Source organism: Aspergillus versicolor, assembly GCF_001890125.1.
Source record: "Aspergillus versicolor CBS 583.65 unplaced genomic scaffold ASPVEscaffold_15, whole genome shotgun sequence".
NCBI lineage: Eukaryota > Fungi > Ascomycota > Eurotiomycetes > Eurotiales > Aspergillaceae > Aspergillus > Aspergillus versicolor.
Window position 1 is genome coordinate 793,766 of NW_024467538.1, and position 23,326 is coordinate 817,091.

The following is a 23,326-nucleotide window of genomic DNA, read 5'->3' on the forward strand; positions in this document are numbered from 1 at the left end:
AATATATATATTTGTACATGTAAGAGGTAGAAAGGAGCTCAAACTATAATTTAGGTACGAAAGAAGCATCCGTTTACACAAGTAGTACTCTGAACGTAGTATCACCCCGCTAACTATTCTGTAATTTTGGGGTTAACACTCCGTACTCATACGAGATCAAGGCTGTGTACTCGGGGTCTCTGTGAGGATGTGTAACTAAGTTAGTTAGCTCACCTGTATATTAGTAAGAACCTAACTGTAAGTTAGCCTAAATTAACTAGCGCGAGGCAATGACCCTGATCTGAGCTTAAAACAATCGAGCTGATAATCACCTTTCTATCTATCTCTATTAATATTCGTTACCCACAACACCTATTGTTTCGTGGATTTAAATGACAATGGCAACAAAGTCGCCCGCACAACATGCCACTGGGGCCGATGACTTATTCTGGACGGAGAATGGCCACCGGCTGAAATCTCGCCCCGGTTGTTCCAACTCAACTTTCATCTCGCATTCACAGCGGAGTTCCGAGAAAAACACAACCCTGCCTGGGCGAAAAGCATTCGGGAATGAGCCTGCCTACAGCGTGCCTGACATTGCAGCCACAACAATTAAAGCCACATTCACTCATTGGACGAACATTTTCCTGATGGTCTCGTTGATATTCGGAGGATGTTGTGCGAATGTGGGTGGATAGATATCATTCTGGGGCGAGCCATCCAAACTAATTTTCGAATCAAGGTATTTGCGCTTGAAGCTATCATCAAGTAAGTCCAAGAGACCCTTCAAGATAAGATGGAATGTTTGCTTATCAACCATAGGGATCAACCAAGTTCAGGTAAGTATATTGAATTAGACTCCATTCTCAGGCCTTGAATGTTGTATTCTGACTACCTCAAGGGCCGTTAATAACATTTGCTCAATTCCTCCTAACTGCGCTTTTTATGTCGCCGAGCTTTGTTTCGCCATCAGCAGGCTTCCGGTCGTTCTTTCTTAGTCCGCGCTCTATCCCATTACGGTCATGGCTCATTTACACAGCATTTTTCGTTACAGTCAATCTCCTGAATAACTGGGCATTTGCATACCGGATTTCCGTGCCCCTGCATATCATTTTAAGATCTGGAGGCCCAGTCGCATCGATCGTGGTTGGTTATCTTTACACTGGTAAAAGATATTCTCAAGGACAAATGCTCGCTGTTGCACTACTTACCTTTGGGGTCGTCGCATCCGCATTAGCAGATGCACAAGCGAAGGGACAATCTATCCATATTGAAGTCGATCGGGATTCTAGTATATTAAGCACTGTTATTGGCTTTGCTATTCTTGCCTTAGCAATGCTTCTCTCTGCATTTCAAGGCATTTACGCAGATCGGCTATACGCAACTTATGGACGGAACCATTGGAAGGAGGCTCTTTTCTATTCTCACACGCTTTCTTTGCCACTTTTCGTTCCGACCCTTCCGCAGCTTCTCGCACAGTGGCATGCACTAAACTCGTCTCCATCGTTGTTATCCCAGGTTACGGCATTGGCAGGGCAGGCCGGGGACACAAATACATGTCTCACCTCTGGCAACACAGCAGACTCGGCGGGGCCGTGTGCGATATCTACAAACACTCCAGTCGCAGTTGTCTTCCGAGTGCTGTTGAATTTCCGTGATTACAAAGTTTTTCAGCCCATCTTAACTGGCATTCCAGTTCAAGTTTTCCATCTCCTATTAAACGCAATGACACAATATTGGTGTATTCGCGGAGTCCATCTTCTCTCTGCAAAGTCATCGTCTTTGACTGTAACAATTGTGCTGAACGTTCGGAAGCTAATTTCACTCCTGTTGTCGATACATATTTTTGGAAATTCACTCTCGCAAGGTGTGCTCGTCGGTGCTATACTTGTATTTGTGGGCGCCGCCATGTATGGCTTTGAAGGCGCACGGCTCAGGAGGAAAGCGCTGAAGAGGGATTAATTGGGCTAAAAGCCAAGCCGATTTAGCCACATATATAAACATTACCCCGTGTATGGTGCTGGACTGGTTTTTTTTTTTCGTGCAGCTCATCTATGCGTATATATCAACTTTGGATCATCATATGTATCATACGAATATATCCTACATGCATAAGCATGATATATCTCGTGGTTTTGCACAGGGTTTTCTTCAAATTGAGATGGAGTTATAATACAAAAAATAATGCATCATGGCCACACAGGTTGCTATAATTAGGCCTGACACGCGGAAAAATGAAGAATCGAGGAACGCTCATTAAGCATACCTACAGGACTTCGCCGACAATCTTTGCGGCAGCCTTGTATGTCTCTAATAACCTCTCGCATTTTTCCCTCTCAGCCTTGATGCCATCATCCTCATAAAGAAGCTCAGCAAAATACTCCTCCTTGTACAGTTCGCTAACAAGTCGGTTTTGTACGACGTCTTTGCTATGGTTGACAAGAAGGTGCATAATGGCTTTTGGTACCTGATCCGCGATTGTCTCCCTCACGATGGTGAAGTATGAAGAGATTAGCCGTCGAATTAACTCAGTTTCCATAAGTTCTCGATCAGAGATGGCTGGCTCGGAATCATCCTTCAACTAAAAACAGCCCGAGACGGGTTATTAATTGTATTAAGCAAGAACGAGGCGAGGATTGATACTTACAAAGGAACCCACGTCGTTGTGTTCAGCCATTGCGGTGTAATCCTGCGAGTTCAACACCGGTGAAAGCATCTCTGTGCGCCGTAAATTAGGGCTACTGTTGACTTCTTGGACAGATTGTCTGTTTTGATTTTGACCCAGAGCAGAGGGTGTAGATGGTTGCGCACCGTCTTTGCCAAAAAAGTAATTCAAGAACGAATCGCGGGTGGAATTTGCACCTCCGAATGCGCCTTGTGCGCCGGAGTGCGTGCCATTTAAGGTGGCAGTAACCCCATTCTCTTGATTTTTACCAACTTGGGGAGACAGGCCTCGAGATCCTTTGCTAGATTGGGATCTGATAGGAATGTGTTTGGTTTCAGATTGCTCTTCCTCTTCTTCAATGTAGGCCGGTGCATTTCCGTTCGGGCCACCCAGTTCTTTAATTCGCCTCTTCTCTCGCTTGCGTCGGTCTTCCGCTAGCGCAGCCTTCCTCTCTTGGTCTTGTCTGTTTTGCATAATTGAAGACATTGCTGCAGCGGCACCAAGGAAATTTGGATGGTTCGTGTTGATGTAGGCCCTTTGGATTGAAATCAACGATTCCACGTACGTTGAGCAAGGACCTAGTCTCTCACGGAGGAGATCCGACACGACTTCAATGAGCTTGCCTTGGAGGCGGGGGAAACGGAGGAGCTCTTGCGACCCACAGGTATGGCAGATTTTGATAAGCTCCTCGTAAACTAGCTCAACACACCTCTGGCTAGGAGGTTCAAGTAGCTTTATTTGAGGTTTCACGAGAAGGTCAAAAGCAAGCTCCGGCACAAAAAGGCTTGGGCGCGGCCCAGTCGAATTCCGAATGGCTGTCCTGATATCCGAAACTGAAAGGTTATGTGTCGGTTCAATAGTGTCAAGGGAATTTCCGAAAACAGAATTAAATATATAGTATATCCTAGCACCGCCACATAGCTCTTTGGTGGATATTTCAGATGAGGTTCCATCGATCGAAGATATAAACGAGGACGCGAATCGCGTCATCAGCTGTAGTATCAGAGACCCCCTATGTTCTTTACCACTGAATTGCTTGTTGCCATAGCTGGCAAGCTCTTGCTGTGTTTGACCCATCAGAGTATTTAGGCGAGCTTTAATGTCAGGTAGGCGATCCCTTATATGAGACATTAGAGTCGAATTCAGCGTCTTCGCAAGAAATTGTGTACCGCATCGATTTGCCATGTTTCGGTAGGCTGGGTGGTGTCGGAAGAAATCGAGTTCAGCATGAAGGGCTTCGGATAAGGATTTGCCAGACTGGATATCTTGCTGAGACCTGTTAACCACACCAATAAAGCCAAGCTTTAACGGATACACACGGCCAGACAGAATGTCCATGGCATTAGTCCCATGGTCCATGAGGTCCAATTTCGTTAAAACGCCAATTGTCCTCCGGCCCATGGGGTCTACCTGCCGAGCTAGCTTCAGAGACTCAGAGTTGACCAAATCGACATTTGCGGGTGAGACGGCTAGGATAATACTGTTTGGTTTCGCAATGTATTCGAGAATCAAAGCACGGGTTTGCTTTTCAATATCCGATGGCTGGTCTCCAATCGGCACCTTGGTCAGGCCGGGCAAATCAACCATTGTGAGGTTGAGCACATGAGGAGAAAATATCTTCAGGTTTATCGGCTGGCGGTTGATACCCTTATTATTTCCAGCTATTCTCGCGGTCTCCGCTTCGATCTCCTGCTTAACAAGAGCAAAATCATCAAATTTGCGGCCCGGATGGTGGTGAAACTCTGCCCACTCATTCTGACCAGCTACGCTGGCGGCCGTGTGCGGAATATGGACATCATCGCCCTCGGGTTTGTCGTGGCGCTCGCTGGGAATATTTATAAGCTGCAAGATCAAAGGTCTCCTGGTCACGATCCCACTGCCCCTCGGAAGAAAGTCTCTCCCAACTATGTTTTCCAATACAGACGATTTTCCGGATGATTGCGAGCCGACAACAACCTGGTAAGAAGGTCAACATGAAATATCCCTGCTTTGATTGGTACTGAAGCCACACTTACAATTTGCGGTAAATCAAGCGAGTCATTTCCAATGGTGTTAAAAACTAGGTCTTGCAATTTATTGACAGTAACCAATAGGTCCTCCCCTAGGGCAGCCATTGTCCTCCTCTGGTTGATATATTGAGCTTGAAACAACAGTCGGGTGCTCGGCGCGCCAGAGATGCGGATGCCAAACCAAGGCAAATAGTGACGTAATTAGACCAAAGGAGAGACAGCAACGTGGCACGAAATCAGCGAGAGTGTCTGGTGGCCTTGGAGGCTTTTGATCTCGTTTTGGTTGCTTCAAAGTTGCCGCTACCACCTACCTACTCCGTCCATGCTGTCGCAATTTAATAGCCACGTGACAAACAGCTTATATAAGCTGTTTGGGAGCTCGTTAACAACTAAGTTGGTTAACCAAACTACATTGCATAGTTACTTACTTGGTTAACTGACAAGTTACTGCGCCGTAGACTACTCGGTCGTCAGAACCCGCTGTTAACTAGCGCCGAACGGGATAGTCCAAAGTCCAAGCCCTCTTTACATACTAAATATCCACCAAGTCGTTAACACGTTTAATATAGCGGTACCGAAATGTTTCCAATCAGTGCGTTGGGATAGCAGTGCGTAATGAAACCTAATGAAACCTTTCTACAACCGGGAATCTCGCTTTTGGTTAGGATAATTATTGGTTTTGTCGACCGGAAGGTCTCATCGGACAACTTCACCGATGGATAACAAAATAATGTAGTTATATTCGAGTGCTTATGTACTAGTGTAGAAGTTTGATGTGAAAAAAAAAGTCATACGAGTCCTGACACAAGGTGATGGTTCTCACTTCAGAGCGGCGTCTGAAGTCTACAGACATTTTAACAGAGCATTTCCAGAAGTTCCGGCAAAAGAAAAAGATGCTTCCCTAGCCATCAAGCTGAACGTAGTTCGCTGGGAAAAGACCGGTCTTACCACGGTATTCACCTAGCCACCAATCATCATCGGGGAATTCCTAGCGGAAGACAATCATTAGCATATAGGCCGATTCAAGAAGTTGGGGTAAAATAGATGCAGGGGCAAAAATAAAGAAGGGCTTACAATGTTTGTGATTTCAGCGTCCTCGGGGAAACTGAGTTCATTATCTTCAGCGGCCTCATAATCGTAAAGAGCCTTTGCGGTAGGTTTGGCGCGTGAACCTGGGGACACTGTGGAACCGGTAACAGTCTCAGGCGAAAAGGCGTTGGACCCAGGCTGCGTTTCAGATGGGGCGCGGTCCTGATGCTCATCCTCGATGATTTCAACATAATTGCTTGGGAAGAGCCCCTTTTCGCCTCGAGCATTTAGACCCAACCACCAATCCTTGTCTACCATTTCAATTTCATTGACGTATTCGCCTTCTTTCAAATCCACCTCGTTATCCTCCGCCTTTTCATAGTCGTAATGCACAAGAGCCCGTATGGGTCCAGAACCGGCGTCACTAGCAGGTACGACAATACTTGTATCTTGAACACCACGGGGCTGGTCCTGGTCACCCGAAGGCTCTCGCTCTAGATCCTTCGTATGTTCGGCTACCGAAGGTGGATAATGTTCTTCGGTATCATCTCTAGCACTTCTCGCGACAGGCATGGCAACCTGGATTGGTGAATCCTCACCTTCAAAGTAATCCAGCGCCGGTGATTGGAGGGGTTGGGACTGAGGGGCGGAAATCCCAGGAGCCTGTGGCGCTTCAAATTCCGGACTATGCACTGAGGGAGAAACAGATCGCACAGGATCGGCAGAGTTAGAGATTTGCTTTGATGCCCCTTGCGTGAGCTGGTCTCGGATAGCATTAACACCTTGTCGGGGTGCTATAGACTCAGATGTTGAGCTTTCCACTGTAGCACCACCGCTTGTGGCGTCATGGGGAGTGCTTTCAACAGACTTTCCAGTGTGTGCTGTCTGGACGGGGGCCCATGTTTTCCCACTATAAGAGCTCTTCCAGTCCCCTCCGCTATTTTGGGTTGCAACGGCGGAAACCGGGCCGTTAGATGGCGTAGTAGCAGCACCAGAATCCTGGCCGCGTTCTTTAGCCTTCCTTTCCGCCCAGAGTTGTGCAGGTGTCTTGCCTCCTTGGTCGGCAAAGGCTCGATTAGCGCTTCCTACAGGGGCAGCAGGTGCCACACTTGTTGCGTTATCAGTGGTGGGAAGAGGCGGCTTCGTGCCTGTAAATGCCGGGCCGCCACCAAACCTGTTGGAAACCTTGGGCTTGGGCAATGATGTGAGACGGCTTGATTGGTTGATATCTGACTCCGTGGCGGAAATGGGTGGCCGCTCAAATGGAACAGGGGATTCCTTCGGTTTTGTCACAGTCTCATCTGCTTTTTGCGCCTTAGCACGGATCGCAGCAATATCAACCTTTCCCACTGGTTCATAAGCGCCCTTTACAGGCTCCGGTCGATCATCCTTTAAGTTACCAGCCTCATGTGCCTGTCTCCTGATAGCAGCAATATCTACTTTGCCGATGGGTTGATACCCGCCTTTGACAACATCTTCTTCTTCGGGATTTATGCCGCTAGAGTTCACAGTTAGGTCAGTCTGTTTCCCCGACTTGAGTTCTTGTATGTTCACCCGGGTAGGTTGGTAAGCCGGCTGAACTTTTTCTAAATTTGTTCTAGTGATCGGAGGGGCATCAGGACCCCATCCATCGTCATCACTCGATTTCACCCGTATAGGTAATGGGGCGACACCGGTCGAGCCCGCACTGATCCCCCCGGTGCGAAGAGGAGTAAAAACCGGCTTGCTGGATATGGGGGGCTTAGGTGCAGAAGTGGTCGATTGCTCGGGTCCCGGGTTGTATTTTGCGCCTGACGAGTCGCCAACTTTCTGCATGACGCCCTCTACTGTCAAGTCCGCATCTGAACGAGCTGTTATTTGAACGTGGTAGCCCTAGAAGCTCGCTGTCAACATAGATCGACAGATGATGCCTTATCTACTGAATCGCATTGGGGGACTAACATGTAAGAATTTCGACACAGTGGACAAGTGGCTAGTAAAATAGCCCTTGGTTCGTTCAGGAACTCCTTCCCCACACCACGCAATGAGGACGCTTTTAGGAAGCCCAGTATTCACATCCTTTACCTTCACAAAAGCGAACTGGATCTTCCCCTCCGAAAACTCCTCAATAAGATCAGCCAACTCGCCCTCTAAAGTGACAGGTGAAGTTAGCTCAGCCGAAGAACATCCTAGACGCAAGGCCGCATACCTCCTGAATCCTGAACTTTAAGGACACTTTCTTTATTGCCAGCATCTTGTTGAAACGCGCTCATAAGGGGCGTTGAAACCGAGAAGATCGCCCACTTTGCAACAGTTGGAGAACCGTTCGCGCTTTCCGAAATAGAAGATTCGACTACCGACATATAGCTCTTTGATATCGAGGCGCCATTGGCCGATAGATTGAGGGACGCCATGGTCACAAACCCGACCTTCTCTCTGAGCGAAAGACTTGGGAGATTTGCTGAGGTTAGTCGTTAATCGCAGTGCAGAATGACTGTACTATGAGGGAAGTATCAGTCACCGTCAGCTTCAGAGTTTTGAGTAGACCTGGTCAATTCCTGGAACGTAATCGCGTGGTTCCACGATCCCCCCGCTTTCTGCCCGAAAGAAATTGAGGACAACCTTGAAAGGATGCTCGGTATAAGACCAGTTGTCGACGAGTTCAAGCTTCGCTGAGAAGTTGATGAGGAGTAAAAGACGATCTCCAAACTGTTGCCTAATATAGGACCCCTAAGTAAGCTTGCTGTTCTTATGAAGGTGGAACCAGGTACGTAGTTACTACGCATCAGCTATTATTCAGTAACTACGGTGTACTCCATACGTCACACTAGTTTACCTGAGCAGCGGAGTTCGGGAAAACGATTAACCAATACCAGCAGTTGCTGAAATAAAAACAGGCAGTCATGTTCAGGTGAAACTTGCCCGCTGAATGTTCCATTATTTCTAATGTACTGAATATCATGGTTTAATATAAGTGTTAATCATTGTTTCAGTAATGTTCTGTCGCTGCAAGCTAGCGAAACCCCTGCATTTAACTGTCCTTTATCTTGTGACAAACGTTGCCACTTATAAGAGGTAAAATCTCTATATGTATATTGTTATGATTTATACTAATGAGTCTACCTTGTTCGCATTTCAGTTGCTAGTACAAACTACGAAGTACTTCCATATTACGTCCCATATACCGCGTTGGTTTCTCCAAAACTGTACGAGAGGTACATCGGGGTCATGGTCCAAGAGCCCAACAACAACATCGCATTGTAGACGAACCCAACCACAATAACCGAACGACGGGCGAACAATATGGATGAAAGGCACCCTGGTGAGCCGGTTGTCGGGGAGTCAAGAGAAGTTCTTCCAAGGGATAGGCAACTGAGGACACCGACATACGACTATGCGTTTGAAAAATCAATGAGCCATGCAGAAGCAAAGCTTTTCTATCAAAGCCAATCTATCATTCCGCCGAATAATAATCAAAATGTTGGCGCCAATCCAGCTCACTTCCCAATTTCAGATCAGCACGGACATCATTCCCTCACTGGCGATTCCCAATATGCTGGTGACAATTTGGGAGCTTCTCGTGGCACTATGAATCTAGCCTCCGATGACGACACAGTTACCTCGGAATTGAATCTCATTTGTCGCAAGATTCGGGGCTTACTGGATTTAAGGTCGAAGTATATCCGACTCTCACTGCAGACACCCGGGGACAATCCAAATAATAAACCAGATTGGACGGTATACCCACCTCCACCAGAACCGGCCTGGGGCGAAGACAAAGAAACTGCGAAGATAAATGATGGGCATGACACGAAACATTGGAAGAGAAAGATGGGCGAAAGTATCGGTGAAGACTTTTGCCTTTCTGAGTGCCTACCGCTTCCAGGAGAGTCTAACTGGATATTCAGGCCAGATGAGAATAGTGTTTACCAGGTTTACGAAAATTATGGAACATCAGACTTGGGAAAGCCTGTGGTCAATATTCCATCTCTGCGGGACTTCTATATGGATCTGGATTCCGTGATCGATGTTTCAACAGATGGGCCTGCAAAAAGCTTTTCCTTCAAGCGACTTTCTTATTTAGAAGGGAAATTCCAGCTCCATTCGCTATTAAATGAGTACCAGGAAATTGCAGATAGCAAAAAAGTGCCTCATAGGGATTTCTATAACGTTCGAAAAGTCGACACCCACGTTCATCACTCAGCATGCATGAATCAGAAGCACCTTCTCCGCTTCATCAAAAGCAAAATGAAAAAATCTCCGGATGAAGTCGTTCTGTTCAGGGACGGCAAGCATTTGACGCTTAAAGAAGTCTTCGAGAGCATCAACCTTACCGCCTATGACTTGAGTATTGATACTCTTGATATGCATGTAAGTTGATCTTTGTATGCTTGATTTCTTACGTATTCATAATTGTTACTGATACTCCACAGGCACATACGGATTCCTTTCATCGGTTTGACAAATTTAATCTTAAATACAACCCAGTTGGGGAGTCTCGGTTGCGAGAAATTTTTTTGAAGACTGACAATTACATAAAAGGACGATATCTAGCAGAAATAACGAAAGAAGTCATCTCCGATTTGGAATCAAGCAAATATCAAATGGTGGAATGGCGCATTTCTATCTACGGAAGATCGATTCAGGAATGGGACAAACTTGCAGCCTGGGTAGTGGACAACAAACTATTTTCGCCCAACGTTCGTTGGCTTATCCAAGTACCTCGACTATATGATGTCTACAAATCTAGTGGGATGATGGAAAATTTCCAGCAAGTAATCACGAACGTCTTCCAGCCACTATTCGAAGTGACAAAGGATCCGAGCAGCCACCCTAAATTGCACATCTTTCTCCAGCGTGTTATCGGCTTTGATAGTGTCGATGATGAGAGCAAAGCCGAGCGCCGTCTGTATAGGAAGTATCCAATTCCGAGGGCGTGGAATACCAAACAAAACCCTCCCTACACCTATTGGATTTACTTTATGTTCGCTAACATGGCGTCTCTCAATTTTTGGCGACAGCAGCGTGGCTTCAATACATTTGTCCTCAGACCACACTGTGGCGAAGCCGGGGACCCTGACCATCTTGCAGTTGGTTTCCTCTGCTGCCATAGTATCAGCCATGGGATTTTACTCCGCAAGGTCCCACTGCTACAATATTTGTTTTACCTTGACCAAATTGGTATCGCGATGTCACCCCTCAGCAACAATGCTCTGTTCCTCACATACGACAAGAACCCATGCGCTCACTTCTTCAAGAGAGGTTTAAATGTGTCGTTGTCCACAGATGATCCACTGCAGTTTGCGTTCACAAAAGAACCTTTGATCGAGGAATATTCTGTTGCCGCGCAGATCTATAAGTTCAGTGCGGTGGATATGTGTGAGTTGGCTAAGCATTCTGTAGAGCAGTCTGGCTTCGAACTATCTCTAAAGGAAAGATGGCTTGGTTCAAACTGCTCTCTAGCCGGAGTTGCTGGTAACAATGTTGCGAAAAGCAACGTCCCGGATATTCGAGAATCATTCCGACACGAGACGCTTATCGGGGAGCTGGCACTGTAAGTCATTTGCACCCCAAGTGCTTGCTTCATTTTTGCCTCAGGTGGAGAGAAGTAGAACCTACTATGCGAGATAGGGCAGTACAAATCTAGCTAATGTACCACCCACTCATCAGGATTGAGCGGTATTCAGCGCCGAATACTGATGACGGAATGGCACCAATAGGTGGCTATGGATCGCCTGCCGCATCTACGCAAAAACCGTATCCAGCGGATCAAGTTAAGTGTCAGTATGCAGCTGCCTCGCGGACAGACAAGGTTTCTCACTTGCACTATAGTTACGCCCGGGGAACCAAGCCCTCCAGTGGGCTCCTTAGCCCGTTCGGACACCGACGCACCTAAATACCCATCCATTTCATCCCATCCTGCCGATGGAAATGATTATGGTGCATTGAATTCCTTGGACCCACCAGCACAATCTGTTTCGACAACAAGCAATTCCAGTGGGCTGGCCTTCGACAACAAATCCAATCTAAAAACCACGGCCGAGGGGCCACCAGAACAGAAGATATTCCCAGGTATTGTGCATGGAAGGGCTCAACGCAGTAATGTATCGGGGCGGACAATCATTGATAATAGTCCAAATGGGGGAGGATTGAAGTAGTCGCCCAACATTCAAGAATATAAGCTATACCTGATGCTTACCTTAATGGTCAAGGTTAATTGTCAGCATTTGACGTTGACAGCCGGTGCAGGCCATTTCGAGGCTACTTGATTATATTAGAGATCAACGCTGCTGGTCTAAGACCGCTTTCTGATGACAATTGCTTGTCGAGCACCGAGAAGGCACTCGGCGACCAGTTTAACTTCAAGCCCGTTGTTCAGCCTGTTAGATCAAACTGCCCAGCTCCCCTTGCGTTCACGTACACCCCATGTCTCGTGGCCATGACCTTCATCAGACATTTGAGGGTGTTGGCGCACCCATTCATGAATATACAACCGCAGCGCGGTCCATCTCATACATGCCCCGTTCGTTTTACTCCTGCAGGTAACTGCGTGCACGCCAACATGGCCTTTGGCGTCCGTCTTTAGATCGTCTGCCCTAAGTGTCGCCACTGATAAACCAGAAACCTTACTTAGTTCATAGTCATAATAGCGAGCAACACTGGGGTAACCGAGCGACAGGTAGTCATATATTTGCGTGACAAATCTGTCATCGAATTCCTGGTTGTAGCTTTCATCATGTTTGGCATCGTCCCTGCGTCGAATGGCGACGATATGGGAATTTTGGTGGTATTGGTGCGGGGGTCCGGCCCCGTATGATTCATCCAAGACCCTCTGTGTATCCTCCACGAAATCATGTTTCGGGGTAATCAATCCCGGTAGTAAATATTTGGAGAACTGTGGGTCATGATTGTTGGGTTTGCAGGTCCCGTTCCAGAGGCCACCACGATCAAGTCCGACAGAAAACTGCGGAGTGGAGCACCAGAGGCCAGCGGACGATGGAAATGTAGTCTGGTCTTGGTTGCTCCCGGTTATATGAGTTCCTTCACATATTGTGCTTTCCGGTGTCAAACTTTGAGGGAATTCAAGATTGTTTCCGAGCATTGGTGGGCTGGCGGTCTGTCTCAATTGTGTCAAGGAGCGGCCCATATCCCAACCATCGTCACGATTTACCACCACCGAGGTTTTCACATGCGAATTGTGCTCTCCTCTCGTGGTAAGATAATGGCGCCTATCCATACCAGCTTCCTCCTTGTGTCTGCGCAGATACTCGAGTTCTGAGGAAAGATCTGCAGATGAGGCACGCCTGTTTACCCTAAGCGTGGGCTTTCTTTCATGCATATCAAAGTTTTCCTCACATGACGGCTCTTCATCCTTGTCGATAGCAAAATGATCAACCGGTTGGTAGACCTGTTCGTTCGGGAATGCCGCTAGTGCCTGCTCTTTTAATTGACTTTCTGAGGCATTGGTTGGGGGGGTGGGAATATATTCTAGAGATGAGGGTTCTTGACCTATATTTGGTTCACAGAGTGGATGCTGGGACGGGGAACAAGGTAGCCGTGGGGGGGTTGATTCAAAGGACCCTTCACTGCCACTGGAGGGTATGGCCGGTAGGTCGGGTACACGGAAAGAATGTCTCCTTGTTTCCTGACGTTGCATAAGACTGGAGTATGAAAATCGGGACTCTTGTAGTACATCGGCATTCACTTGCATTCGATTGGGGCTCGGAGCTGTATTGTGCAATCTTCGTGTTTCAGCCTCAGGCCTGGAGATGCTGTCTGGATTAAAGAGCTTCTCCCTCGGACTAAATGAGTGTCTAGCGGTCTCCATTAGCTGCGGGGTGAACCTCCTTGTGCGCTGTTCTTTACTGCATGACTTTGCAGCTGATGGCGTGGTATGTACTGTCTCTGGTAATGTTGACCCATGTACATGTTCACTGCTTCGGGGAGGTGCTGCAGCCTGGCCAGTCTGCCACAGGTGAGATGGGTGGCTACATGCAAATGGCCCCTCTGTGGACGAGCTGGTGTTAAATTCGGATATCCGTATGGCCCCATGGCCCGGGCGCAGATGCCGTTCCGCAGGATCATTGTTTTGATGTTGCTTTGAACTGCGTGAGGATGTCTCAATAGGCTCGGGTAAGAACCTTCGCGGTTTCCTCCTCATTGTACCGATGGGTTGGGACATGCTTTTTGGCTATGTGGTTTGGTGTTTGAGAGGAAGCTGTGTGAGGAAGGAAAGAAAGAGCCCCGGGACTCTGTTCTTCCCATTTTTACACACAATGGCAATACGCGTTATATAAGGCGGAGAAGGTAGGTAGGTAACATGCACTATGACACCCAGGAATCGATTGCCCTGGAGAGGTCCCGGGGGTGAATCAACTGTGTCAGGCGGGGTAGCCACCCAATAGGGTTAGGGTTAGCGGTTAGTACTATCACCTATTAATAGTATAGTGGTATATAACTATATATATATATTATTTATATAGTCATCAGCCTCTGAAAGTATTATAAATAACATAAAAAAGTATAGTTATAATATATCTGATAATAAAGAATTATTGAAGTTAATGGAGTTATAAAAGATAATTAATTAAATAATATATCTATTATTCCAGAAATTCCAGTATTATTTTTTTAAATTTTTATTAAATTCCATTTATATAAAATTATATATAAAATAACATTTAAATATTTGTTGAAGTTATTAGAGTTAAGAAAGATATTACCTGAACCTATAGTTTAGTTAGTTCAGATAAATCTGATTAGTTATGTAGTAATTGAAGTTGTTGGGAAAGATATCTTATTAAATAGAGTGTATGGCCGGGCAGAAATAGCAGGTCTAGAATAACTAATTAACTATCAGCTAAGCTGAATTAGTACTAGTTTAAATAGTATAAAGTAAGGTAATAATAAATATACTATAATAATAAGATAATAAAAGATAGGTATTACTATAAATATAAAGATTTTTAAGAATATAATAATCTTATTAACTATATAATAAAATTTAATAATAGAATTAAATATAATAAAATAGATTTAAAGATAGCTTAATAAGCTTTTTTACTATAGTTAAATATATATAATAACTAAATAATAAAAATAGAATAGTAAAGATTTAGAGCTAAACTTAATAAATATATAAATAAAATATTAAATATTATAATTAGAATTATAGAATAATTTAAATTTAATAATAATTTTTTTAATATTAGTAAAATTCTCTTTTTAAATTTATTAATTATATTTAAGACTATAATCTAACTATTAAATATAATATTTAATAAAGAGAGTATATTTATAATTATATAAATAAATTTAGTAATTAAGTATATATTTAATTTTATAATAATTAAGGTCTTTAAAAAAAATAAATATTAAAAATAATAAAAAATTTTACTTTTTTATATTTATATAAATTAGGATTTATAAATATAGATTTAAGTTAAGTAACTAAATTAACTAGACATATATTCTATAAATTAAATAAGTTAAATAGTTTATATATAAAATATCTAATATAATAAATAACTATAAAAAGTCTAGTATAATAAGATTCTAGTTTTAAGATAATATTAATAATAATAAATAATTAATAATATACTTAAATAGAATAAATAGTAAGTAGAATATTTAAAAAATTACTTAATTTAGTATTTATAAAAATAGAAATAGAAGATATAGATATAGAAAAAAATATACTTAATATAGATTAATTAATATCTTAATAAAGCTAATCTTTAAGAATAATAATATTAGCTTCATCTTTACTAGAAATAGAGGATATATATAATAAGAATATAATAGAGAATATATATAAATATATACTAAGAGAATATATTAGATTTATATTATTAATTTTTAGAATAATTATTAATCTAAACTATTCTAGATAATTAGAATAATAATTATAATATATCCTTTTAACTAAGTAAAGAAACTTATTAATAGTCTTATTAATTAAAAAGTAATTAATTTCTTATAAAATAGAATATTATAGATTCTTTATAGAAGTAGAAAAAATATATATATAACTATAAATTTAATAAAATAGATTATATACTTTTTAAATTATAGTATATATAAACTTAGGAATATTTTATAAAATATATAAAATTAATAGTTAAGTTTAGCTAAATATAGCTTAGATTTTACAGGTATTAAAATAAAGCTATAAATAAAAATAAAAATTAAAAGAGATTAAAATATAGAATTTTAATAAATAAAAATTAAGTTTAATAAAGCTAAGATATAAATTAATAAACTAGAGATAGTATTAATAAAATCTAATAATTAAAGTAAAGTTTATAGAAATAAAAATAAAGAAAATAATAATAAATAGAATATAAAATATATTAAAATATTAAAAATATAATAGAAAATATATAGAACTTAAATATTATCTTATATAAAACTTTATATAAATAGAATTTAATAAAAATTAATAAAAAATAATATTAGAGATTTTAAAATAATAAATATATTACTAGATTATAGTATTTAAAGTTATTAGAAAAGATATCTTATTAAATAAAATAGATAGCTAGATAGAAATAGCAGGTTAAGAATAACTAATTAACTATTAGCTGAACTAAATTAGTACTAGTTTAAATAGTATAAAGTAAGGTAATGATGAGCATGCTGTAATAATAAGGCAATGAAAGGCGGGCATCACCACAAGTTATAACATAAATCACGGGTCAGCTGGTCACCACAGGTTAACCAGCCACCCTACCTAAAGTTAATATATTATTTAATATGTAATCATTTGAATAACTACTATACTATTAACATAAAATAAGTTTTATTAAAAATTAGTTAAGCAGAAAGGGAGAATTTAACTTATCTTATTTATCTTATAAACAAAGATACTAATTTTAATTAGAATAATATAATTATAATCTCTAGTTCTCTAAAATTTAGAAAGATACTCTAATATATTAGATAGTATTAAGAGATATATATAAAATTACTTCTAGATATATTTATATATAAAAAGTAGCTAATCTTATTTTTTAATATAATATAACTATTATTCTAGAGTCTATTTGTGAGGCTGTAATATTAATATAGCAGCTCTCTAGAAATTATAGAGATATAATATATAGTTAGTAGAAGATAGGTCTATATTTAATAGAATTAATTACTGGTTCTTCTAGCTAAAAACTAGTAGTATAATATATATATATATATTATATATAGTAGCTACTTAGCTACTATAATATATCTCAGGCATGCTTGTACAGTATATATAGATATTAGTATATAATACTATTAATATTAATTAGATTATTAACTTTATTAAGTAGTAAGATAAGATTAAAAGTATTTCTATATATAAATATAACTATTTCTAGGCTTAATATAAGAATCTTAAATTATTAAGATTTATTTTAAATAATTATAGTAATTATAAGCTAAGTATAGTATCTAATAAAAAATATTTTTAATTTTAATAAAATAGACTTTACTATAAATTTAATAATAGTCTCTAGAATAATTTCTAGAGTTAAAATATCTAATATATTATATTTTATTTAACGAGATAATTAGGAATAGATTATAATAATTAAATATATTGTCATGACCTGCCAAGGCTGTATTATATAACTCTATTATATAATCCCTGTAGACTATTAATAGAGTATCTATTAACTAATAATTTCTTACTAATTAATTATTAATTTTTAAGTATCCCTAATAAATTATTACTAGAGAATAGATATATTATAATCTTATAAAAATAACTATAGTCTTATATATTCTTAATTAGAAAGGATTTACTAAAAAATTATATAATTAATTATAAGATTAGATTCTTAGGATTACTATATAATTATTACTAGTAACTACTATTAAAGATTACTATTAAAAATTATTAATAAGAAAAGTTTTATATAAAATCTCTAGATATTCTAATTTTATAGATTTTTAGATAATTTATTCTATTTTTAATAGAGTTATCTAATTAGCTAAATCTAATTTTTTTATTAATATTATTTAGTAGTTACTAGATCTTAATATTATTTAATATTTTATAGTTTAAATTACTTAATTCTAGTAATTTATTAATAATAATTAATATTTAAATTTTTTATAACTAGAGCTAGAATATCTCTAGTTAGATTCTAGTTTCTAATTTTTAAATTTTAAGACTTTTTTTAGTATTCTAGAAATTTATTAAATTTTTTTTATTATAATGTAGATCCTCCCAGGAACTAGACTAGAGAGTAAAAAATAAATAATAAACATTTAAGTTAGAGTTTTTATAAATTATAAAATCCCAGTAAATTATAATTCTAGCTTTAATATAAATCTTATCTACTAATACTATTATTACTAAAATTTTATAATAGCTTATAAAAAAACTAGAATTAATAAAAACTAAAAAAGCTTAAAATAGATAAAATTATAAAGCTTAAAAAAAGATTATTTAATATAAAAATTTTATTATAAATATTAAAAATTATTTTAAAAATAAATTATTATAATATAATCTTAAGAAAAGAAATATTTTTATTATTATTAACTATTTAAAAAATAAATTTAAAATATAATAATAATAAAAAAATCTCTAAAAAATAATTTAAGATACTCTAAAAAATTTCTAAAATAATAAATTAACTTTAAAGTAGATTAAAATTAATAGATATTCTACTAACTTATAAATAAATAATAAAAAAGCTAAAAAGGATTATAATAAATTATTAAATATAAAAAAATCTAAGAAATAATTAGAGATCTTAATTTAAAAAAAATATTTTTTTAATCTTTATAATCTAAGATTTATAATTAAATAATACTTATACTTAATCTATTAAGAATAATATAAGATTTATATAAAAAGCTATTCTAACTAGAATTAATTATTAAATAAAAAAAACTAAAAAAATTTTTAATCTTAAATTAATTATTTATATAAAGAATAATATAATATATAAAAATTTAAAAATAAGATAGACTACTACTATTTTAATAAAAATTAGTAAAAAATTCTATAATTAATTAAATTTACTAAAGAAGAATTACTAATAATAAAAATAATATAATAAAAAAAATAAAAAAATAAATATTAAAAAAAAATAGATTAAAAAAGAACTTTATTTTTAATATAATAAAATAAATTATTATACTATTAATTACCCTAAAAAAAAACAGTAGAAAAATTAAAAAAAAATAGAAATCTATAATTCTAGAGTTTTTAGTATTAAATAATACTATAAAATCTAAGATATTTTTAATTCTTATAAATATTAAAATATAATAAAATAATTAGGATTAAAAATTTAAAATATTATTAAATACTAGAGCTAATAATAACTTTCTTTTATACTAATATTTTATTAAGAAAGAGATTAAATTTAAAAATATAAATATAATACTATTAATAAACTATATTAATAATAAAAAAATTTCTACTATAAAATAATTATAATAAAGATCTAAATATTTAATTTATATAGAAAAGTATAAACTTTTAATATTCTTTTTTATATTATTAATCTTATTATAATATAATATTAGATAGTACTAGAGTAAAAATAGATAATTTATATAAATATTAATATTCTTTCATTACTAGAGATCTAGTAATGAAAAAAATAAATAAAAAAAATAATTTTTAAAAAAATAGAGATTTTTTATAAAATTACAAAATATAATTCTATAATTATAGTTATATACTAGTTATAGCTAGATAATAGACTAGAATTAAACTTATTTTTCTAGTATATTAACTAGATTAAAGTTTTCTTTAAAACTAGACCTAGCTAGCTATTGATATAAAATATTATATATAAGATTTTATTAGAATAAGACTCTAAATTATTATTTAGATATTTATATAGTTTTTGCTAGATAAAATTAAAAATATTTAAAAAATATTTAAATATAATACTAGAATAGAGATAGATTAGATTATTATAAAATTTAATAAGAGTTTAAAAAACTAGATAATTTACTATATTTTTATATTAATTACTAAGAATTAAATATTATTACTTATAAAAACTAGTATTTATTTTCTTATATTAATAAATTTATATACTATTTTATCTATACTAAATATTTTATTAAGCTAGATTTATATAATATTTATTATTAAATCTAAATTAAAAAAGATAATAAGTAAAAAACTATATTTTAAACTAGATATAAATATTATAAGTATCTGATTATATTATTTAGATTAACTAATATATCTATAATATTCTAGATATATATTAATATAGTAATATATAGAATACTAGATAATTATTATATTATCTATCTAGATAATATTCTTATTTATTTTAAAAAAAAGAAAAAATATAAAAAATATAAAAAATATATTATTTTTTTTGAATATCTCTAGTATTACTCTTTATATATAAAACTTTTTAAATATAAATTTTATATATTAGAAGTTAAGTTTCTTAATTTTATTATAAGTTAAAAAATCTAAAAATTAATCTAAATTATAGCTAGATTATCTCTAGTTAACTAGAGCTAGTATTTTTTTATAATATCTAGATATTTATTAAATTTATTAATTATTTTAAATAGTTTATATATTTATTTTTTAAAATTATAAATTCTTTAATAAATCTTTTAAAGAAAATAAAGAGATAAAAAATTAGAATTATTTAATTTAATAATTAAAACTAGAAAGATTTTCTAGAAGCTAAAGATTTATTAAATTATTTTTACTATATTATTTTAATCTAGAGAAACTAATTCTATTAATTATAAATATTTTAGATTTTATAATAGCTAGTATTCTTATCTAGATTAAGCTAGTTAACAATAAAAATAAAAATAAAAAATAATAAACTTTAATAATTTTTTATTCTAGAAAGCTTAATATATATAAATAATATTAGAAAATATATAATCAGGAACTTCTAATAATTATAAAATATTTTAAAAATATATATACTATATAAATATAGATAAATTATAATAATTTATAATATTTTTTAAATAAAGATTTTAAATTAAAAATAGATTTACTAGATTAAGCTACTAGTAACTTATAATTTTAAGATTAAGTATAAGTTAAAATAAATAAATTCTATAGATATATTATTAAAATATTAAGATTGAAAATTTATTAATAAAAAATATATTATTAAATTTTTATTAATTCTTTAAAAAAAGCTTAGAAATTGAAGAAATAATAAAATTAATAAAAGTTTATTTTTAGTAAATTCTAGAAATCTACTAGAGTAGGATTCTATTATAATTTTTAAAAATCTAGAACTCTTAAGTTTAAAAAATAAAATTATAGAAATAATCTAAAATAAGATTAGTTATAGTTTAATAATATTAAATTTTTACTAGAAATTTATTAAGATTTAAATAAAAAACATCTATACTAGTTAAATTTAATATAAAGTAATAATAGCTAGTAATATTTAGCTAGAATTAAATAATTTCTATTTATATAAATAATATAAAAAAGATAGATTTTTTCTATATAATAAAATTATTTATCTCTTTTTTATTATATTATAATATAAGATCATATAAATATATTATAATAATATATAAACAGGCTATTATAACTTTAAAAAAATTCTTAAACTATTATAGAGAAAATTTTATTAAAAAAAATAAAACTAATAATTAATAAATATATTAGAATCTATATAATTTACTAGTAGATAAAGATTTTAAAATATTAATTATATAAAAATTTAATTTTACTACTAATTTCTAATAAATTATAAAAAAATATAATAATATATTTTATTACTAGTATATCTTTATTAGATAAAGATTTAAATATCTATAATATTATTTTAGTAATAGTAGACTACTATAGTAAAATAATTAAATATATTCTAATTATTTAAAATATTAATATTAAGAGTCTAGGTAATCTTTTTTTTATAAAAATTATTTATAAAACTAGATTTCTAAAAATATTATAATTAATAAAAAAATATTTTTACTAGTAAATACTAGTAAGGCTTTTACTAAAAATTATAAATTAAACAAAATTTAATATAATATTTTATCTATAAATTAATAAATAAATAAAATGATAGAATTAAATACTAGAAACCTATTTTAAAATATATTATAATTTTTACTAGAATAACTAGATATTCTAGCTTTTAATAATAAAATTTATATACAATAATTTCTAGAATAAATTAATAAATATCTTATCTTTTATAGTCTAGTAAGATATAAAATTAATAACTCTAGAGCTTTAAAGCCTTTACTAGAAAAATAATAAATATAATTATTAAAATTTAAATTAAGTAAATAATAATAGTATAAAATTAGTTATAAAAAATCTTAAGACTTTTTAAATTAAATAAATATTTTAGTATAATAAAAAATATTAATTAATAGTTTTTTTAATAGATTAAAAAATATAGTTATTTATTAAGAATATTTAGATCTAGAGACTAAGTAAAAAATTAAATAAAAAATATAATAAACTATTTAATATTATTAAATTTATTAATAAATAAATATATTATCTCTAGTTTACTAGAATGTATACTAAAACTTAGATATATCTTATATTCTATATATTATTACTTAAGAATTATTACTAATAAAAAAGAAAAATTAATATAGCTAGAAACTAAGCTTATTAAAAATATAAAAAAATAGAAAATTAAAAAAATTATTAAAAATAGATAATATTAAGAAAAAAACTAGTTCTTAATTAAATAAAAAAGATATTCTAAATACAAAAACTCTTAAAAATTTATTAAGAATTCTTATAATATTATTAAGACTATTAAAAAGTACTACTAGACTAAATATTAACTAAAGCTAAATTATTATTAATTAAGAAAAAATAATCTTTTTATTCTACAAAAATTTTTAATATTTTTATTTTAGATATTTACCTTTTTTTATTTAATTTTATATAAAAGTTTTAAGATTTAATAGAGTGTGAGGTTGTAATACTAATATAGCGGCTCTCTAGGGATTATAGAGGCATAATACATAGTTAGTAGAGGATAAGTCTATTATATTTAATAGAATTAATTACTAGTTCTCCTAGCTAAGAACCAGCAGTATAATTTATATCTATATATTATATAATAGCTGTTTAGCTATTATAATATACCTCAGGCATGCTTATATAATATTTATAGATAATAAGATATAATAATTATTTCCTTCTCTCAGGTAATTATAATCTTATAATTAGTTATTTTTAACAGGCCCTATAATTAAAATATAAAATAAAAAGAGAGAAATCTAATAATACTAATCTTAATTTTATAAATCTAAAATTAAACTTATAGTAAGTATCTAAAGTTAGTATATTATTATTTTATTAATATAGATAACTTTAGTAGTATAAATAAATTTATATATAGTTTAATAATACTATAATATTAAAATATTACTTATTTTTTATTTATTTCTTTTTTCTTTCTTTCTTCTCTAGATATTTTATTTTTTATTATTATAAGTATTTCTTTATATTTATATAGTTTATTAGTTAATTTCTCTTATTTTTATAATTATTTTAATTTTATAAATCCTATTAATCTTTTTCTAGATTAAATTAAGTCTTCTAGTACTATATTATATATTAATATAATAATATATTAATCTAATAGTAGAAACTTTATATTACTATTTTTTAATTATATTTTAAATAATTATATTAATATTTAATATTTAGATTCTCTTAATTTTTATAATTTAA

General features: G+C 34.0%; 6 protein-coding genes across 6 annotated transcripts; 3 read left to right on the forward strand and 3 right to left on the reverse strand.

Annotated features, from left to right (window-relative positions):
- Nucleotides 1-629: 629 nt before the first annotated feature.
- ASPVEDRAFT_144129 (putative UPD-GlcNAc transporter (Mnn2-2)) lies at nucleotides 630-1,941 on the forward strand (the record flags this gene model as incomplete). The annotated part of the gene is made up of 3 exons (XM_040807966.1): nucleotides 630-669; nucleotides 881-1,537; nucleotides 1,646-1,941. 3 exons carry the CDS (start codon nucleotides 630-632, stop codon nucleotides 1,939-1,941), a joined length of 993 nt encoding a protein of 330 aa, XP_040674216.1.
- A 164-nt stretch (nucleotides 1,942-2,105) lies between these two features.
- ASPVEDRAFT_47618 (dynamin-related GTPase DNM1) lies at nucleotides 2,106-5,048 on the reverse strand. The gene is made up of 3 exons (XM_040813821.1): nucleotides 4,660-5,048; nucleotides 2,627-4,600; nucleotides 2,106-2,560 (listed from the first exon to the last, which is right to left on the reverse strand). The coding sequence occupies exons 1-3, from the start codon at nucleotides 4,756-4,758 to the stop codon at nucleotides 2,246-2,248; spliced, it is 2,388 nt and encodes a 795-aa protein (XP_040674217.1). The 5' UTR covers nucleotides 4,759-5,048; the 3' UTR covers nucleotides 2,106-2,245.
- A 271-nt stretch (nucleotides 5,049-5,319) lies between these two features.
- ASPVEDRAFT_47619 (putative actin binding protein) lies at nucleotides 5,320-8,363 on the reverse strand. The gene is made up of 4 exons (XM_040813822.1): nucleotides 7,871-8,363; nucleotides 7,624-7,811; nucleotides 5,728-7,554; nucleotides 5,320-5,641 (listed from the first exon to the last, which is right to left on the reverse strand). The coding sequence occupies exons 1-4, from the start codon at nucleotides 8,073-8,075 to the stop codon at nucleotides 5,555-5,557; spliced, it is 2,307 nt and encodes a 768-aa protein (XP_040674218.1). The 5' UTR covers nucleotides 8,076-8,363; the 3' UTR covers nucleotides 5,320-5,554.
- A 601-nt stretch (nucleotides 8,364-8,964) lies between these two features.
- Nucleotides 8,965-11,219, forward strand: ASPVEDRAFT_143671 (uncharacterized protein; the record flags this gene model as incomplete). The annotated part of the gene is made up of 2 exons (XM_040807930.1): nucleotides 8,965-10,032; nucleotides 10,095-11,219. The coding sequence occupies 2 exons, from the start codon at nucleotides 8,965-8,967 to the stop codon at nucleotides 11,217-11,219; spliced, it is 2,193 nt and encodes a 730-aa protein (XP_040674219.1).
- Nucleotides 11,132-11,570, forward strand: ASPVEDRAFT_47620 (uncharacterized protein). The gene is made up of 2 exons (XM_040813823.1): nucleotides 11,132-11,207; nucleotides 11,281-11,570. The coding sequence occupies exon 2, from the start codon at nucleotides 11,312-11,314 to the stop codon at nucleotides 11,555-11,557; it is 246 nt and encodes an 81-aa protein (XP_040674220.1). The 5' UTR covers nucleotides 11,132-11,207; nucleotides 11,281-11,311; the 3' UTR covers nucleotides 11,558-11,570.
- A 479-nt stretch (nucleotides 11,571-12,049) lies between these two features.
- ASPVEDRAFT_89675 (uncharacterized protein) lies at nucleotides 12,050-22,744 on the reverse strand (the record flags this gene model as incomplete). The annotated part of the gene is made up of 2 exons (XM_040818668.1): nucleotides 12,050-13,096; nucleotides 22,736-22,744. The coding sequence occupies 2 exons, from the start codon at nucleotides 22,742-22,744 to the stop codon at nucleotides 12,050-12,052; spliced, it is 1,056 nt and encodes a 351-aa protein (XP_040674221.1).
- Between the last annotated feature and the right edge of the window lie 582 nt (nucleotides 22,745-23,326).

Coding starts and splice junctions, on each gene's coding strand:
- ASPVEDRAFT_47619 (XM_040813822.1), bottom strand. CDS start 8,075: ATGGCGTCCCTCAATCTATCGGCCAATGGCGCCTCGATATCAAAGAGC. Junction 7,555..7,623: donor CTGTGTCGAAATTCTTACAT/GTTAGTCCCCCA, acceptor GCGAGCTTCTAG/GGCTACCACGTTCAAATAAC. Junction 5,642..5,727: donor ACGCTGAAATCACAAACATT/GTAAGCCCTTCT, acceptor GTCTTCCGCTAG/GAATTCCCCGATGATGATTG.
- ASPVEDRAFT_47618 (XM_040813821.1), bottom strand. CDS start 4,758: ATGGCTGCCCTAGGGGAGGACCTATTGGTTACTGTCAATAAATTGCAA. Junction 4,601..4,659: donor CGCTTGATTTACCGCAAATT/GTAAGTGTGGCT, acceptor CCTTCTTACCAG/GTTGTTGTCGGCTCGCAATC. Junction 2,561..2,626: donor ACAACGACGTGGGTTCCTTT/GTAAGTATCAAT, acceptor GGCTGTTTTTAG/TTGAAGGATGATTCCGAGCC.
- ASPVEDRAFT_47620 (XM_040813823.1), top strand. CDS start 11,312: ATGTACCACCCACTCATCAGGATTGAGCGGTATTCAGCGCCGAATACT.